This window comes from Lepidothrix coronata, unplaced genomic scaffold, assembly GCF_001604755.1.
Source record: "Lepidothrix coronata isolate B3197 unplaced genomic scaffold, Lepidothrix_coronata-1.0 Scaffold1, whole genome shotgun sequence".
NCBI lineage: Eukaryota > Metazoa > Chordata > Aves > Passeriformes > Pipridae > Lepidothrix > Lepidothrix coronata.
The window spans coordinates 667,189-685,118 of record NW_016690181.1 but is presented as its reverse complement, the minus strand read 5'-3'; the positions used below and the strand labels follow the sequence as shown (position 1 = coordinate 685,118).

Here is a 17,930-nt window from a genome sequence, read left to right as displayed (position 1 = left end):
AGATTTCTAGAGACCAAAATATTTATAAAGCCTTGCTCTAGCAGCTGGCCAGAAATAGGGGGGGAGTGCATGTACACGGAGCGGCACCTCTGTGCCCTTATCTAAAATTCACTGAGACTGGGGAAAGGGTCTCACTGATTTTACTGGACTGTGAACCTGATCCCAGAGCATCCTACACCATCATTTGAAATTATATTCACACCCTTGCCAACACACAGTTTTCTAAAAGACCAGGTCAGTCACCACGAGACTAATGACCTTCTGTATTAACACAGTACTTTAAGAGGAAAAACAAGCAAGAAACTCAGATTCTGAGTTAAGCTTTGCACAATATGAGGGACAACATGCCAAAAGACATGTAGAAGTTTCACTGAATTCAGTTCAGTGAAAATTTCATACTTGTTTATTCTGTGGGAAGGACTACAGTCAGGTAAAGTAAAAAGAGCATAATTAAAACATAAGACATCTCCAACTTTAAGTCCCTTTGTAGCTTCATGCCAGTGCATACACAGCAGAATGAGGCAGGAGAGCAAAACAGACTCATCTTTACCAGTCATATCAATTTAACAAGAACATACAGAAAATCCAACAGAATGTATTACACAACAACAGTAATCATCATTTTACTTTGTAAAACTTCTTAAGCAAATGTTTCAAGCAAATGTATTTCCTACAATGTTTGAAAAGCAAATTTATCTGAATACAGTCAAACCCCATGCCACAGAGTACTGCAAAGCAGCTAGACACTGTTCTAGTACTTACCCATTTGGCTAGAGCTTCTTTGATAGTTGTTGCTTTGGCCTAAAAATGAAACAAATTTAAATGAATATTCATTGCAAATTTATAATTGGCTTGTTCACTGCAAACCTATTTCCTCTCCCTTCTCTCTCCCTATCCTGCTTGTCTATCCCCTTCTACCACTTCCTTGTATTGCCTTGTGTCAGCTGAGTTGAAGAAGCTGGAAACCCTCAGTGTCCTATAAATTTGTTTTCTGAGGTACTTGGCAGCATTTTCAGAAGCAAATGATGGGCTTAATGTCAGGACATTATCTTCCTGGTCTTACTCTCTGCCCCATGGGACATTGCTTGTTAGCTCTGATGGTGAAATTCAATTCAAAAGCATAAGAAACCACTGCACTGAAAATTGTGGTCTAATGCTCTTAAACCCTCACATTTTCTATTGTGCATTAGCAACTTCCCGTTTGAAAGCAAGTCTGTGAGCACACAGAATGATACAGCTTCTTCAGATTCACTGAGAAAAATGAGGTACATCTTGCCAAAACTAAAGAGCAATCTGGATTGTTTATATTTGGTGTTTCTTTCCAATTGCTTTGCATAGAGTTGCATCATATGATGTGAAAACATGTATTATTCAGTTTGAAAAATCTGAGAGCTGCTGTACAAGGCTTTTTAGGGACTGACCCACTGACCAACTTTCTGTTGTCACTAACTCCAACTTTTCTATCTCACATCAGAGTCTTATAAAACCACATGAAGACATCCAAAACAGTAGTATATAAACAACATATTTAATGCTTCTCTAAACACTAAACATATTACAAGATGTCTTTTGGATTAAAAAGGTTTCAGAGACCAATCTTTCACAAACACTGATCAACAGCCTCCTTTGTACAAATATAGAAGGACTCTAGTTTTGGCATCTCTGTTGCTCTTATGTGTAGCACTACCATGTGTGGATAAAAGCAGTCTTTAAGGTAATCAGATAAAAAAAAAAACCCTTCAGTAAAAGTTAAACCCAACAAACTAACTTCCACCCAAAATCTTACAGGCAACCACCTCAACCACAGAGCTCTAGTGCTGGGTACTTTACTCTGGACCACTGGAAACACTGGTCTCAGGGCAAAAGACAATAGCTGAGGCAGCTGCATATAAAAAATGGCCAAAGCCACTGAACACCCAGCAACCACCAAGACCCAGCAGCACCAGGGAGCCTGAGCATGCACCTCAATCACCAATATACACCTTTACTTAGACATGTATCACTGTGCATCCTCAGATGTTCCAGCTGCTTCTGCCCATTGACAAGTATTTGTTTCTGGTCTATACCAACTGACAGCTAGCTCATGGTCCCATTGGAGATGACCTGGCAAACTTGTGCCAGGCAGCATCTCCTCAGTGTCTGCCACAGATAAACAGCTGCATGACCTCTTCCTGTTCAGAAAATCACATCCCTAATTCCCATTCCAATAGCCTCATGCAATCCAATTAACAGCTACCAGTGTGCCAGCAAAAACAAGGGGCTTCCAGCTAACTGGGTTTTCTGGACAGAACTTCATTACTGCTTTTGTAATTATGGCAGTAAATCAGTACAGCACTTGGGTACGTGATCTTGGTCACTCATGTTGAAGACAGAAATGGATTTACATGACCAATATCTGCTTCCATTTCTAAGTCATGCCTAAAAACGGATTGGATCCATCTGAGCACAAGAAGCAGTTTCTCTCCTGACCTCTGCTGACTTATCTCTGCTGAGTTGCTGGAAACATGGACATCAGCACAGCGGGTTATTTGGAGAACACATGTCAGAGATTTCATTCTCTTTGAGGTGTACTTGAAATTTCTGTAGATAAATAAGAGTATCTTCTGCCAAGCAAGATTACCTAAAGGAAACTTCCCTCCGAGCAGCTTATTTTCAGGGCTTCTCTACCTGCATATTGAACAATTTTATACAGGTATTTAGACTAAAGAAAATCATAATACTTAAAATACTCAAAATGCCAAGTGATCAATTGTCACCCTGAAGAGTCGCCATCAACACGGCAGGAACAAGAAACAGAATACCTTAAGGGGAAAAAATAACCACACTTGTATTACAATAGTTATAACAAGAAGTATTTCCCCTCCCTAAACATGGCAGATGGACACAGACTATTTACAAAATTTAGTGCCCCAGGAAAAAGCAAAACAGCGACACTTCGCCTTAATTTGCAAACATTTATTTATATGTTCAATAGAGGAAATCGGAATTGCACAGCAACCGACAACAAGCTAATCGCTGTAGTGATCGCAGACACTGCTGCCTTAAAAACGCTGAGGTTTGTGTACGATGACATCTCAGACTCCCCGCTTCTTTCGCCTATCCCGAAATGCCCCTTTCCCAAGGCACAGCATCAGGCCACCACGCCTCAGCCGCCGCCCCGAGCCCCGCGCTGCCCCCCGGACAGCTCACGTCGAACCCAGGTTGCTCGGCAGGGCCCGGCCGCGGAGGGCTCCGCCACCGCCACCGCCGGCCCAGGGACCGCTGGGCAGCGGCCCCGGGGGGACGCCGCTCACACACCACCCGCGGCACCAGCCCCGCGCCGCCGGTCCCGGTCCGTCCCGCGCCCCCCCAGCCGCCGGCGGGCCGCGGTGCCGCCCGGCCGCCCCCGCCGCAGGACCCACCATGGTGCCGTTGCTACCGCGAACGCTCCGGTTGCTACGGGCGCGGGAACGCCCCGGCCCGGAACTCGCGTCGGGGGCGGCGGCCGCGGCGCCTTGTGGGACGCGATGGGGGGCGGGGGGCCATGCGGGCCCGGCCCGGGGAAGGCGACAGCCCCCACGGGCCGCTGTGAGACCTCCCAGAGGTGGCCGGTGCAGCTAATCCAGCCCCCCGAGTACTAGTCCCAATGGAATGTGACGGGAGCTTTGCCTGGCAAGGAATTACTCTGTCCAGTACTGGGTTCTTCAGTACAAGAAAGAAAAGGAGCTACTGGAGAAGGTTCAGAGGAGAGCCATAAAGATGATTAGAGGTCTGGAACATCTCTCTTATGAGGAGAGACTGCAGGACCTGAGCCTGAATTGTCTAGAGATGAGAAGACCGAGAGAGGATCTCATCAATGGCCTATAAGTATCTCAAAGGTGGGTGTCAAGAGAATGGTATCCAGTGACAATGGCCACAAACTGAAACAGAAGAAGTTGCATCTCAACACGAGGAAGAACTTCTTTACTTTGAGGGTGGCAGAGCACTGGCACAGGCTGCCCAGGGAGGTCATGGAGTTTCCCTCTCTGGAGACATTCAGAATCCACCTGGACATATTCCTGTGTATCCTACTCTGGGTGACCCCTTCTTGGCAGGGCAGTTGGACTAGATCATGTCCAGAGGTCTCTTTCAATCCTAACAATTCTGTGATTCTTTGAATGTAAACCTGTATAAATAATGTGGCTTTAACTAAGGCCACAGACACTCAGTTTAATGTACACTTCAGGAAACAGCTATGTTTTCTGCAGCGTCAGCAATGTGTCTTTGGTCCCCAGGTAGCATTGTAAATATACAAAATGCTAGTGCAAAAGTTGGCTGGTTTTCTACAGGCCCTTCTATGAATTATTTTGTCCAGGAATACCCTGACCCATTCATAAAAGGATCTTCAAAGTAAAATTACATTCTTTTTATTTTTTCCTCCTTTTTAAACAAAGTATCATTCAGTTTTCCAAACAAATGAACTATTCAGAAACAAAAATCTAACATCAAATTCTTACGCAAGGTTGCTTTTTAATAAAGCGTTTTACTTCTCTTTCAAATTGCATATATCTGACAAAATCTAACACTGAATTATTTTAAAGGCTTGTGCTTTAGAAATTAAGTGTGAGGACTCTTAACCTACCTGGCTTTTATTTATAAATTAACATTTACTCCCTGATCCTCCAGATTGCAATCTTGCATAGCAATGCATATGCTGAGGTAGGACTGCAGTGTGGAGACACAGGTATTGGCGCTGGGAGAGTGACAAAAGAGGGTTAGGGGAGGAGCTTCTCTTGCACAATTAATTACACAGCTCTGACTACTGAAGATGCACAGGACAAGGCAGACAGATAAAGAGAAACCTTCAGACAACCCTCTCCTCTGTGGTTGCCACTTGTAATGAGTCTAGAAAAAAGGCAGGGTACCAAGTATCAGTGACATCAACAAGCACATCACAGCAGGCTGTGGTCCTGGACTTCTGGGGCTGCTGGTGTTAGCGGATGTTCAAGCACTAGATATGACTTGGCAAAAGCCTCTCCAGCTACTGAGGAAGTTTAGAGACTAGGTATGAAGACATCTTGTGTGGAGTTAGCAGGATGAGGCTTCTCTTGTAAAGAATCGTAAAAATGGATAAATTGTTCAATTGGCATTGATTGTGTGTAAAGAACATGTGACTTTAATCAAATGATAAGGAGAAATAAGTTGCAGAAAGCTAATAAGACCTGAGCAGCAGCATCATGACAGTTAACTGGAGAGAGAAGATCCCTGAGAGCAAAACAAAACTGATTACCAGAAATGAAGGGTTTGTATCTTCCTAGGCAGCTCTCAAACTGGTCTGACAAAATGACTTTGGAAGGAGAAATTGTCTTGATAGAGGTCCTCATTAAACAGGCCTGCTGCACTGGCACCATTTCAGCAAGACCCTTTAAACAGATCAACTGATTTGGGAAGAACTTGTTTCTTTCTACCTGAATAGTGGGGAAAAATAAGGTACTAGCCAAAAATTAACTAGGATGAAAAAAAAGGATCTCAGGCAGTGATGGAAAAGATATCCTAGATTTGAGTTTAGGGTTTTTTTGGAGGGCACTGTTAGTTTGGTTGGGTTTTTTTGTTTAGCGCTTTTTTTTTTAAGAATTATGACTCTAAGTTAATCATCGCCATAAGGTGACAGTTTTTTACAGTCAGTTTAAATCTTCTACAGGCAAGGTTTTTTGTCTCTCAACTCTGTTTCCTCCCTAAGAACAACTGTCAGCATCTGTTGACATCATTACTAAAAAGGTCCAAGAGTAATTAATCCCTTACTTACTGGCTGCATTTAGCCATGCTCTAACCTATCCAACAGAATTCTAATACCCTGAGTGCCAAATGCCAGTCCAAGACATTACAGGAACAAGTAGTTACACCCCCAGTACAATACAGTGCTAGTGCCACTGTTCTCCCTGGATGACAGGAAAAGTACTCTTCATTTTCTTATGCTACAGGTAGTTTTTCTTGGAAAGAAACAGCCTGTGTCACCAGAAGACCACTACATAACGTATACTAAGTATACAATCCTCACTGCAAATAGACATCTCCAGCTTCCTGCAAATACATTTCCAAGGTGTATATGGCTGTAAATCTGAGTTCTGGGCCAAGGTAACTGAGGACTCAAAGCCAGAATCATTCATCATTCTGATGTCAAAGTTTATCATCCGTCATTCCCCAGGGGTGATCCTGTCTGTCATGACTGAGGGTGCAGGCTGGCTGTGAACATTCTCCAAGTCATAAATACTGCAAGCAAGCAAGTACCTACTACACTCTTCAGATACTTTTTTCTTCATATCATGACCACTTTGGGCTTTCAAATTTATACCACAGTGCAGCCTGCTTATTGTTTCACTTCTCCTCTGTGTACCTAGTTAAAATAACTTAGGCTGATCCAAATAAATCTCTTTCTTTTTGGATTTATACTTGTAGCTAAGTAGTCATTTGGTTATTTCACATTTCAAGGTTTTTCTCAGTCAGTCCCTCCAATTCACCAGTCATTTTGGTGGCTCAAGTTCAGTCCTTGCAGTTCTGCAACAGCTTGCATGTGTGTAAATGTTCATCCCAAATGCAAGCGCAGAAACTCCTGAATCTTTCCCCAGGAGTCTTCCTGTGCATGGGCATGTGCTTTGCTCTCTCCACCCCCCAGAACAGGCACCCCCAAAACACGATCCATAGCTACATGACAAAATGGAGTAGAAGGAGGATCAATTCGGTGACCTGCTCCTGGATAACTCAAAAGTTCAAAGTTCTCTTTCCCATGCTGGCGTAGACGCCTGATTGCCAGCTCAGCATATAAGGAGCTCTTCCACATACGATCATCTTCCCCTACCACTAAGAGAAAGTGTCCTTCTGCTTTTTCAATGGGGATCATGCAAGGAGAATTAGCAGGACTCATTGGATCCTCCAGAGCTTCAAAAATATCAAATACACCAGTGTCAGAGACACTGACTTTGTTCATATCAAAACGCAGCCCAGGCAGAGTCATCTCACCGTAATGGAGGTCTGCAACTGTGTTTGAACTACAGCCAGAGATGGAGACAGCAGCCACGACTTCTGGCAGGAATGTGATCATGGAGAGTGCTAATTCTGCCCCTTTTCCAGTCCCAATCACTCCAACTCCTGGTCCTTTCACCTTCAGATAAGATAGGGGGTGGAGAAGAGAGGAGGAAAAGAATAAAGGAAGTATGCATTATAATGCAATTAGCCACTAAGTGACTTTGGAGTTGTGTTATTAAAAAAGGGAAAGGTTAGGTTAATTATTGATGTGACCTGTTGGAAAGCTACAGCCTGGACCCAGGCTCCTCCCTTTGTTTACAGTCTTATTTTTTAAAGACATCAAGAGCTGTCAAACCCCACAGAAAATCTCAGAGACAGGCATAAGATGTACCATCACTTGATCCTCACCTGGGCCCTACTGCATATGTTGATAAAAATTTTTTCTCTTTTTCCCAAAACAGATAGCAAGAAATTCAAGCACGTGTTGTCTCAGGCAAAGAAAGTAACCTTAAAAATTGCATTTGAAGGATTAGTAAGTAGCATTTAATCTTGTCTTTTTCTAGCCTGGAAAGTAAAACTGAAAGCAACATCCCAAACCATCGAATCCATTCTTTCAATGACTGTTGAGCAGTTTTGTATCATCCTCTCTTAAACTAATTGCTTTTATTAAAAAAAAAAAAAATTATCACCACTGCTCCTGTTTGGAGGATATTCCAGCACTTCACCATCCTAATGATCAGCAGTCTTCTAGTTTCTAGCATGACTTTATTTAACAGACAGTTTGTGCTGGAATAAATTCACTCTCACAGTCATATGCATAGCCACCTATGCAGCGTCTACAATTTTCTCACTATTAGGCCTAAACCTGCCCAGCAGAAACTGATACTCAAAAAAACCCAACCAACCAAAAAAAAAAAAACAACAATCACCACCACCACTTGGGCATGACTGCTGAATCCTCCCTTGTCCCAAGAGATCTCTCATTACACTCACTTTTGGGTGACGCTGTAGGAATCTAGCTGCCTCCTCAAAGTACTCGAGTTTGAGTTCTTTCATGACCTTAGGAAGATCTTCAAAGTCAAAATATGGCAAAGAAAGAGCAGCAAAACCACGGGTAGCCAGGAGACCGGATCTAAGTTCAATCAAGCCTCCTTCATCACCATACATGTCAATCACTCCTGGAAAGGGGCCATCCCCTATATTAAAAAGAAGTGGTACAGAGGACAAGTTAACAAACAGGACACTAAAAACTATCTGGTGAAGAGTGAACAACAAAATACAGAATGCTTAAGACATTTGCTATTAATGCTCATTACTTTTCCATTTGCGCAGCAGAGATTAAGAGAACCAGCGCTGTATCCCATTTCAGCTATTTCAAACTAAGAACAGGCCTTTAAATTCCTGCAAAAATATGTGAAGTTAGACTTTTTTTTCTTTAAAAAAAATCAAAACCAACTGTTCTAAATGTATTTTTCAATGGTCTTAACCTCCTGCCTTCAGAACAATCATACCCTAAGTCTGCTATTTTCCCCACAAATATGTCACATCTTAATTAACAAAGTGCAAGCTCACGAGTAATGAGCAAAGAGCACTAATCCCTCAAAGTCAATTCTACAAAACTTATGTAAACTCTGGAATAAACTGCATTGAGCAAAGCACAGCAAAGAGACACCAATTGCTAAACAAAATCAACTGGACTTAACTAGTTCTATCTCAACATCAGCACTGTAACGCTTGGTAGGAGAACTGCTACTGCAGATGTGACCAGATGGAGGGTAAAACAGAGTTGTATGGGTGTGGTTACACATGCATGACTGATATACAGATAAACGTGACATACATGTGTACAATTTGTCCCACAAAACTACAGAAATAATCAGAACTGCAATTTTAAACAGCCATGTGTTTGCAGCCAAGGTTGTGTTGTATCATGTTTGTATTCCAAGCCAGCAGATCTTGGGTTAAAAGGTTAAGGATACCACCTCGTGGAGTTATAAAGACCCCAAGCAAGCAACTTCTTTTTTTTCTTTTTTTTTTCCCTGGCCACAAGATGTCACCTCTGATGTACCTGGATCCACCTCACTACATCTCACAAAAAGGACCCGCTTGTGCAAGAGAGTGCTAACTCTGACATTACCTGTATGCACTAAAGAAAAGATCTCTGACTTCAAAACACTTGAGAGAAGGAAGTTTTGGACAAGACATGCTAGATGGTGGAAACCTCCTAAATTAAAGGAAGTCAGAAAGGGACTGAACCATGCTTTTGTGTTCTCTCTCTTTCAGTTCTGATCTTTTTTTCATAGAAGTTCAATATTCTTGAGAGAAAATATGTTGAGATAAATTTATCATAATGCCATGATCAACAGGAACCTTCAGCTAACAGCAGTCAGCCTACATGGCTGGAAAATACGTAATTTATCACCCCTACCCAGAAAGCTTTCTAGCAAGAACATGTAATCAGAACACAGTCAAGCATGACTGTTTCTCTCATGAAGAGAAACTTAAACTTATGCAAGGATCCTGGACTGCCTCCCTGAGTGTCTACACATGCCCAAGTATAGTTTCTGTATAGCTCACTGAAAAGCAGGATAAAACACGATAGACAAATTTACTACCGTTTAAAACCAAAGAAACACATCTTAACTCTTATGCGCAAATTTAGAAATTTTTCATATTAAAATTACAGCATAAGCCCACTTACATCATTTCACTTTTACTAAGAATGGTTCACATTTAAGATTCCTATCTTAACAGTATTAACAGTTTTTGTCCCTGGAGCAAAGGAGGGTATGGTAGTAATGGTGTAACTGGATCCTCCATCACGAGGGATGCCAATATCATTTAAGCAATGATTCCAGACTTTTCCACACTATTACAATGCCAAACTTGCTAAAGTGGAAAATACAATTCTCTCTTGCAGATCTCTGGATTTCCACTGAGCTCAGCAGAAATCAAACTCATCTTCTAAGGCAGGATAGCAAAACAATCACGTCTCAGAAATGGAAAATCCAGCATGCTGACTAAACATCTGAAATTCAAAGTTCAATCTCTGTCGTTTTTTTCTTCAGTGAACTTTGGATCCATATCTAAACAGATAAAAAAAATATTGGTTTGGAAATTCACTGAAAATACTTAAATACCTAATACTGTAGTGATACTTACAGGAGCTGCTGAACCAAGTAGATTTAAATTAGAGGTAATGTGGAGGGCAGTTCCTGTAGCACAACAGTCAGGGACAAGAAGTTTAGATCATGGCTAAAGCATACAAACGACATCACTGTTTGTAAAGTTTTGTTTTCCAATACCAGTAGGAGCCCATCAGAATATCACATCTCATAAAGCACAACCATCCCACAAGCAGAACAGGCAAAACTTGCTGATAAATCTATTCTGCCTGTTTATCACAAAACTAACCCAATTACTAACTCAGTGTTGGCTCCAATGTAACAGAGGGGGAATAAGTGTATTTTCTAGAAGCTCTTCTATTGCTTTGCTTACTGGCATGTGTTTCACATAGAAGAAAAATGCCTCTGAGAGGGACATTCAGCAGAGTCTCACACAATGAAACGCACCAGCTTTTCTGAATGTTACATATTCTGGTAGACCAGAACAAACATCCAGCCTACTGAAAAACCGCAGGCAGAGCGCAGCGATGTAGTAAACTCTAGAACCCCTGTTCTCCTTTAGCTCCTTCCCGTCCCGCAAGAGCCGCCTGCCCCGTGCCGCAGAGAAGGATCAGGACACGCACAAGCCGGGCCTTGTCCCGACAAGCACTTGGGAGCGTTTCCGTAAGGTTTCGGGGAAAAAAACCGGCCACCTGTCTGCAGGAGGGCGTTCCGCTCATTGACAGAATACGGATTCCGCGGGTGGCATATGTATGTTTCTGTTTTGCGAGACTTTCCCTGCTCTGGTCAGAGAAACCGGGGGGTTCCACCGGCCCCGGAGCGAAGGCCTCCGGCCGGGACACTCACCCGGCGGCAGAAAGAGGGAGCCCCTTACGACTCCTTCCTTCAGCCGGATCCTTCGCACGCCGGGGGCCATGAACCACCTCTCCACCTCGGTCTTGGCCACCACTGGCCCGGGCATAGCGCCAGGCGGGCTGTGGCCCTGGTGGACCAACACCTCCACCTTCATCGGGGCGTCGGTGCTGCGGGGAACGAGCCGCTGGTACGGCCGCTCCATGGCGGCGGGGGCGAGGCTCCAGAAGAGCCCCATGGGCTCCACGCCGGTGTAGTCCCCGCCGTGGGAGGCGTCCGTGCCCAGGTGCAGCTCCCCGCGGCTGTCCGCTCGATAGTGCGCGCACGACTGGAAGAGGCAGCCGCGGTCACCGGCCGCCAGGGCCCGCAGAGTCACCGGCTGCCCCGGGCTCAGCCCCGCCACCCGCGTCTCCACCCGCTCGTCGGCCGGGCCGGCGGCGGGGGACACGGCCAGGCTGGCCGCCCGCCGGGACGGCCGGGCGCGCAGCAAGGCCCGCGGCGGGGCGGCGGCAGCGGCGGCGAGCGCTCTCCACATGGCGGCGGCGGCGGAAGCTGCGCGGAGCCACCGCGCCGCCCGCAATATCAGTACCGCGGCCACCGCCCCCTCCAGGCGGCCCCAATCGAGAGAAGAGCCCCTCCCCGGCGCCAGGAAAGGTGGATAGCTCCGGGCCGCTCCCACCTCTCCCAAATCATCCAAGCGACTGGAGCAGCCAGGCGGGGAAGGACCGCCAGCCGCGGGCCGCTCCAGTCTCCCCCAAGCCGTCCAACCGACTGGGGCAGCGAGCCGTGGGCAGTGGCTAAAGTTTCACTTTAAGCTATTACAAACACAGGGAATGCAAAAGCCCGCCTGACGCACGGGGAGCAGCCGAGGCTGGATGCGGCCCGCGCGCGCTGTCAGGCACTGGGGGGTGCAAAGCGTTCGGATACAGCAGCGCAAACTCGCCGGCAACATCCAGCGCCTTCTCCTCCAACCCTGCCCCTGGGTGCCGAATGTTACCGAGGATCTCCGGCGGGGCTGACAGCTCACCCCGCTGCCCCTGCTGCTCAGAGAGAACCAGACATGCGGCCGGAGCCTGGCTCCGGCACAGCACGGCAGCCGCTCCACCGCCCCTTCCAGCCCGCCTACCCCTGCACAGCACCCGGCGCCTCGTGGAGCCGCCGAGCCAGCCCCGCAGCCGGACTGTTTCCCGTAACTTTTGGAAGCAGGCGCTAAGGGAATGTACAGGCAGGAAGACGCTACCCTCCAACAGCGCTGCGAACCTAGACCGGATACCCAGCCCAGCTGAGGAGATGCCCGAGAGCGGCTCCAGGATGACTACCAACAGGGCCAGGTCTTTTGTTTTCTCATGCTTACAGACGTTCAAAAACTGTTAAAATGTCTCATTTCTACTGCATGTGCCCAGAATGTCACATCAGGCTAGGGGCTGTTGTTGTCTATGAACGGGAGATTTGCTACCTGAGGAGCAGACACATTATTGCTGCTTTTGCTAAGTGAATATTAGATTTTGTTAAAAATCTAATTTAGTGGTGTGAGAGAAGGGGAATGAGCAACACAGGAGAGGGACGTGCACAGGGAGAACAGAAAGAATACTGGAGGCAGGAAGAGAGAACTGCTGCTTCCAGAAAAACTAGAACACTGGAACGAGCACACAAAGCTGGCTCTGGTAAAGGCAATGGCATATGTTTCCTCTGAGAATGCCAAGGTACATTTTCACCCCAGTTCTCAGCTTAGATAAGTTACCTTCCACTTAATTTCACATTCAAAGAACACCCAGCCTTACCACATTTGTCTTCCACAACTTTTAATCCTATACTACACAAAGCAGGAGGCTAAGAACCTCTAATCAAGGTTAGAGGAGGGTGTAAAAACAAAGCAGCTTTTATGCTTTCACCCGCTGTCATCCTCCAAGAAACCCAATAGCTTATTCTCTGATGTTCCTTGTTCTCATTCTGAGCCATTTAACAAAGCAATCTTGAAACACCAGCATCTTCATCTGTAATCTACTTCACATCACAGATTACTGGATGTTCCAGATGGCTTGCCTGTGAGGTGTTTCCGGAAGAAAGCTTGGATCTGCTGCCAAGCATCTATCTGTGCCTCACAGTGTGCCTTGGGCTCCCCTCCCCACTCCACAGGTTTGCCAACTAGCAGGTGCATTGAGGCTGCACACATTGGGAAAAAGGGAGGTTCAATGTAGTGCCCTGCTCCAGGATAACAGACTATCTCAGGCTTTTCCTTCCCATGAGCTTGCAAACGTTTGCTCCCCTCAACTGCAAAGAATTCGCTTTTCCAGTTGCGATCATCCTGGCCAACAATGAACAAGAAGCGACACTCGGCCTTCTCCAAAGGGATAAAGCTTTGCTGGTCAGGCCCTTCTAGTGGGTTGTTCAATATATCAAAAATATCAGCAATCCCAGACTTGCCGACCTTGATGCGTTTCAAATTGATATTAAGAGGTGGAATGGTGATGTCCTTGTAGCGGAGCACTGCACCCACATTTGCCACTGAGCCGTTGATAAGGGCAGTGGCTGTGATGCCCTTTAGGAAGGAGGCCATGGAGGTGCACAGGTCACCACCCTTTGAGATTCCAAGCAACCCAATTCCTGGACCTTTAACCTGGAGGTGAGAGAAGAGAAACCACAAGCAATGAACCAAAGCATGCCACTTCTTTAAGATGTTGCCATGTTTGCAGCCGTGTCTGTCCCAAATTTGGACCCCAAGTACAGGCATCTAAGGTCCTGTTTGCAGGGCCCACATCTGAGGGACCCTAGGCACTGTTCTGTGCTTGATTTATGGTCCTAAGCCCTACTGGGACTGCAGCATCATCACCTAACAAAGCTACAGGGTTCAGTGCTGAAGCAGAGAATACAGTGTGTTTGCAGATGTGCAGTCCTAAATTCACTTTGCCTATAAGGCAGTTGAGAGAAGAAGAGGGAAGGAGAAGGGGAGGCTTCTTCTACAAATACTTTCTTTCAGTGCAAAATGCTCAGTCAGCAATGACTATGATATTGTCATCACTTATGATAATGTATTTCTTATACTCAACCACTGTCTTTGTTTTCCCTGTTAAGAAGATAACATGGAGTGGCAGGCTCCACATCAGCTGCTCTCCCTCTTCTCCGGTATGCTTGGTGTCTAACTCACAGGAAGCATTCTGAGGTACCTTACTCATTAAAATGTATCTTAAAAAAAATAACCCATTAAACCCATTTTTCTAAGAGAATTGTACAGTCCTCCGGAGTCAATCTAGAATAGGTTACCTTCATTTTCTTTTACACAAGGCAAATTAACTAGAATAGAAAAATTAAATGACCTTACAAAGTATTGAAAGCCTCCAAGGATATTGAAAGAAGGTTAGCTAATACCACAACTGCTTCAAAATCCAAAGACCCTTAGGAGCAAAAAGGCTCTGAGACAGCATCAAAATTTAGTATGTTTCGTATCTTATCACCAGTGTAATAGGCTCCAAACCCACTGACTTTGAAACATGGAAAGGGAGAAATTAGAAAATACAGCTGAAACTTTGCAACGCATTAAAAACATGATGAGGGTATCAGTGGAGGTGTTAATGGGAGGCAATAGTACTGCTCTCAGGGAAAAAAAAAAAAAGACAGGTGGAAGCAATTTTCAGATTTTTTTGGGCAGAGAGGTGGCATGAGCAGTTAAGGTTAAGGCATCTGAAAAGCAACCAAGTCCTTTAACATCTACTCATCTTTCTGAGGTTGAGGAAGGTATTTGTTTTCATTCTTCAGAGAAACCAAGTATTGCCTTGTGCAGTTCTAGCTATTGTCATGCACAGCTGCTTGCAAGGAGATGCAGAACCAAGCAGGTTCTGCTAAGGAGATTAGAAGGATCCCTAAGTGCACAAGCAGTTACTAAAACCCACACTCACCAAATAACAACATTTGGAGTGATTCTAACAGCGTATAAAAGCCACCAGTGTGCCTGTAACAAATGTGGATAGAGCCTTCCTAAATCTTCATTCGTGAAGCCTAGCCGTGATGATGAAAATACACAGCAACAAATGTGTACTGGTGGACTTCCTTGAGACTTGTATCACAGAAGGTTATCATGTGCTCCACAGCTGAAAAGGACATTAAGATCTGCAGGACATTCTACAGAGCATAAACCTAAAAGCCCTGCTGTAAGTCAAATAAGTCTCCAGGCAACTAGCGCCCTAGTTATGACACTGGGTTGAATGGAGTAGAAATTACCAGTATGTTACTTATGTGTCACTGTTTCTCCTGGCCACTTCAAAAGGAAGAATTGGAATAAGCTGCCAGAGAGCCATTGTAATGGGAATTAAAGATATCAAACAAATTAATCACAGCCAACTTAACAGTGATGCTATTTTAAATACAGCAGCTCTGCCCCATCTGCAGTCTGACAGGACCGAAATAATGAGAGTTCACTGTGGTGAGTCAATGAACAAACCAACCTGGGTGTGTTGTAACATATAGTTTACAGCTTCTTCAAAATATTCCAGGTGGAATTCCTTCATCTCTTTGGGGAGATCTTCATAGCTGTAGTAAGCCAGAGCCAGCACAGCAAAGCCATAGTTGGCCAGCAGGCATGCCCTGTATTCAGGGAGTCCTCCTCCAGTTCCATATAAGTCAATAATTCCCGGAAAGGGGCCATTTCCTGCGAGAGACAATATAACAGGACACATTAACCCACAATTCTTAAGTTATATGCCAATATCATAGGCCTGGGAATGTGTCTTTTTAAAAAAAGAAAAAAACCTAAAGCAGCAAAATGGTGTTAAGGGTCCTAAACTACTGTGCCAGTTTTAATTAAATGGCTACATTGCTTCAATATTAAACAAGCCAGCAAAAATTAGCAGGCCTGGTAATGTTCTGGATAACATCAGGGAACATGTGGCTGGAAGAGAATTGATCTTTTGACAGTCACAACTAGTTTCTGTATCATGTAAATTCACTGCAAAGCTATCAAGCTCTGAATTATACCCAGGAGGCTTTTCCTTGCTGCATTTCTCAGTATCAAAAAAAATCTCCTCTTCTGATGATTTCAGCTTCTCAGTTTCAGTGTAAATGTACTATGGCCATTTATTCTGGGATTAAGAGAAGAAAGTATCTGAAACTAACCTTGCTAACCTGGTAAGAGAACCTTTACATTAGGTTCATCAGGGGACAAGTCCAAAGCTGAGAGGGATTGCCACAAACTGTTAACAAAGTATGGAAAGGAGGAGGCCAAGAGGGAGACTCCCATTCCTGCTCAGGAGGGAAGGTGAGGCTTCCCTCAGGTGTCTGCAGACTAACATGGAGAACATGGGCAACAAGCAAGAAGAACAGGAAATTCACCTCCAGCCTCAAGGCTACAGCGCAGTCAGAGCCCAGGACACTGGCTGGGACAGCACGTATGATTTTAGCGCTGTCATGGAGGAGTTGCCAGGGACAGACAGGGAAGAAAGGGGAAAGCACATGATACATAGAGGAGCTCCTTGAGTACATGAGGTTCCAGAGACATGCTTGGTGAAAGCCTCTGAATCACAGGGGAAAGGAAAGCTGGGGTGTGGCAGTGGTGCAGCTGCTGCAAACCACTCAACCAAGGGAATGAGGTTTCCTACAGCCAACTAGCAGAAATCTGGACAGCTGCTGGGAGGACAACACAGCATTTGTCAGGCAATCTGAAAACCTCACAGACCATAGTAATGATTACTTTCTGACAAAAATACTGTAAGAGCAAACCTGTCTAATGCTTTCCTTAATCTTCTGCTCACAAACAAGGAAGAATTGGGGACAAATGTGGCAGCAAAAGGCAGCTTGGATTGCCTTGGGCTTCAGCAACTAGGATATAACTGAGTTCAGGATCTGTGGAGAGGCTGGAAAGGGAAGCAGCAGGCTTGAACGCTATAGTCTGGGAGGGCAACCTTCTACTTACTCAAAGAATTACTAGCTGAATTCCCTGGGAAACAGCCAGGTAGAGGAAAGGTATCTTGAAGACTGGCTGACACCACCACCCACAGCATTTGGGAACAAGAAGGGTATTGTGATAAATGCTTTCATGTCCAGTAAGAATCAATTAAATATACTCAAGTGTGCTTCAGCACATATAGCTGCTCTACGTAGTGAGCGTACCCAGCAGACCAAAGAGGGTTGGGCTGATCAGACCGCTCCTTGAGAAGTGTCTAGTGCCAGCTGGCAGGGCGAGGCTTCCCCTTGTCCTCAGAGGAAGCCTGGAAGGGGTCACGCTCCGGGCCTGGAAGCGCGGGGCCGAAAGCAGAGCAACACCAGTGGGAGAAGGAGCCCGGCACGGCCGGTACTCACCGGGGGGCAGAAAAAGCGTCGCCCGGATCCTCCCCTCTCGCACCGGGACTCTCCGCACCCCGTCCCGCAGGAACGCCCGCTCGTGCTGCGCCTGGGCCAGGAGCCGCCCTGGAGGCTTCCCGTGGCCCTCAAACACCTCCAGCTGCAGGAGGAAGGGGCTCTGAACGTCCCGCTTCACCAGCCGCCAGAAGGGCCTCTGGGGCTGCAAAGCCCAGAGCAGCCCCATGGGCTCCAGGCCAGAGAAGCTGCCTCCCGGCAGCGCAGGACAGCGGGCGAGGTCCAGCTCCCCGTCGTCCCCCGCCTGGTAGCGGGCACTGGCCTGGAAGAGCTCTCCCTTCTCATCCCGCAAGGATGTCCTCAGTGTGACCTGCTGCCGCGGGCCGAGGCCCTGCACAGCGATGGCCAGCGGCTCATCGAAGAGGCTGCGGGTGGCGGGCGAGAGGCGGATGGAGGGGGCCATGGAGGCGAGTCCACGGGCAGAGGCTGTCCCGGGGGTCCACGCGGGGCTGCGGCACCGTGGGGCTGCAGGCGCGGGGCCGGGCCAGGGCAGTCGCCTCTGCCAGCTACGGGAGCTGGCCCGGCGCAGGGAGCGGGCAGTGATCTGCCACATTGCCCCGGGTAGTTCCCGCCTCTGGGGGCGGATTCTGGGGCAGGTCCCCGCGGAACCGGAGTCGGGATCGATCC

The 17,930-nt window shown here is 46.3% G+C and overlaps 2 protein-coding genes and 1 long non-coding RNA gene across 9 annotated transcripts in view; 1 reads left to right on the top strand and 2 right to left on the bottom strand.

Moving 5' to 3' along the window:
* The window catches only part of LOC108494332 (dynein light chain 1, axonemal-like), a 25,324-nt gene extending 13,585 nt beyond the window's left edge, over window positions 1–11,739 (bottom strand). For 3 of the 6 annotated variants that reach the window (XM_017808729.1, XM_017808739.1, XM_017808749.1), the window contains exons 1-4: window positions 10,953–11,298; window positions 7,975–8,177; window positions 6,935–7,117; window positions 763–801 (exon numbers count right to left, since the gene is read on the bottom strand). In XM_017808729.1, coding sequence (XP_017664218.1) covers window positions 763–801; window positions 6,935–7,117; window positions 7,975–8,177; window positions 10,953–11,196 — 669 coding nt within the window. In that variant the 5' untranslated portion in view covers window positions 11,197–11,298. Of the gene's footprint in view, window positions 1–762; window positions 802–3,401; window positions 3,491–4,481; window positions 7,118–7,974; window positions 8,178–10,952; window positions 11,494–11,637 lie in introns of those variants that run through there. The other 3 variants (XM_017808758.1, XM_017808720.1, XM_017808766.1) reach the window with 3 other exon arrangements.
* On the top strand, window positions 3,509–10,469 carry LOC108494354. Of its 2 annotated transcripts, none has more exons than XR_001873812.1 (3): window positions 3,509–3,857; window positions 7,443–7,513; window positions 9,902–10,469. It is a non-coding gene; the product is annotated as an uncharacterized LOC108494354 (long non-coding RNA). The 2 variants fall into 2 exon arrangements; XR_001873811.1 differs by lacking the exon at window positions 9,902–10,469 and adding an exon at window positions 9,032–9,646.
* A 1,001-nt stretch (window positions 11,740–12,740) lies between the features above and the next one.
* Window positions 12,741–17,762, bottom strand: LOC108494328 (acyl-coenzyme A thioesterase 1-like). Its single transcript, XM_017808705.1, has 3 exons — window positions 17,247–17,762; window positions 15,398–15,600; window positions 12,741–13,575 (listed from the first exon to the last, which is right to left on the bottom strand). Exons 1-3 carry the CDS (start codon window positions 17,704–17,706, stop codon window positions 12,970–12,972), a joined length of 1,269 nt encoding a protein of 422 aa, XP_017664194.1. The 5' UTR covers window positions 17,707–17,762; the 3' UTR covers window positions 12,741–12,969.
* Between the last annotated feature and the right edge of the window lie 168 nt (window positions 17,763–17,930).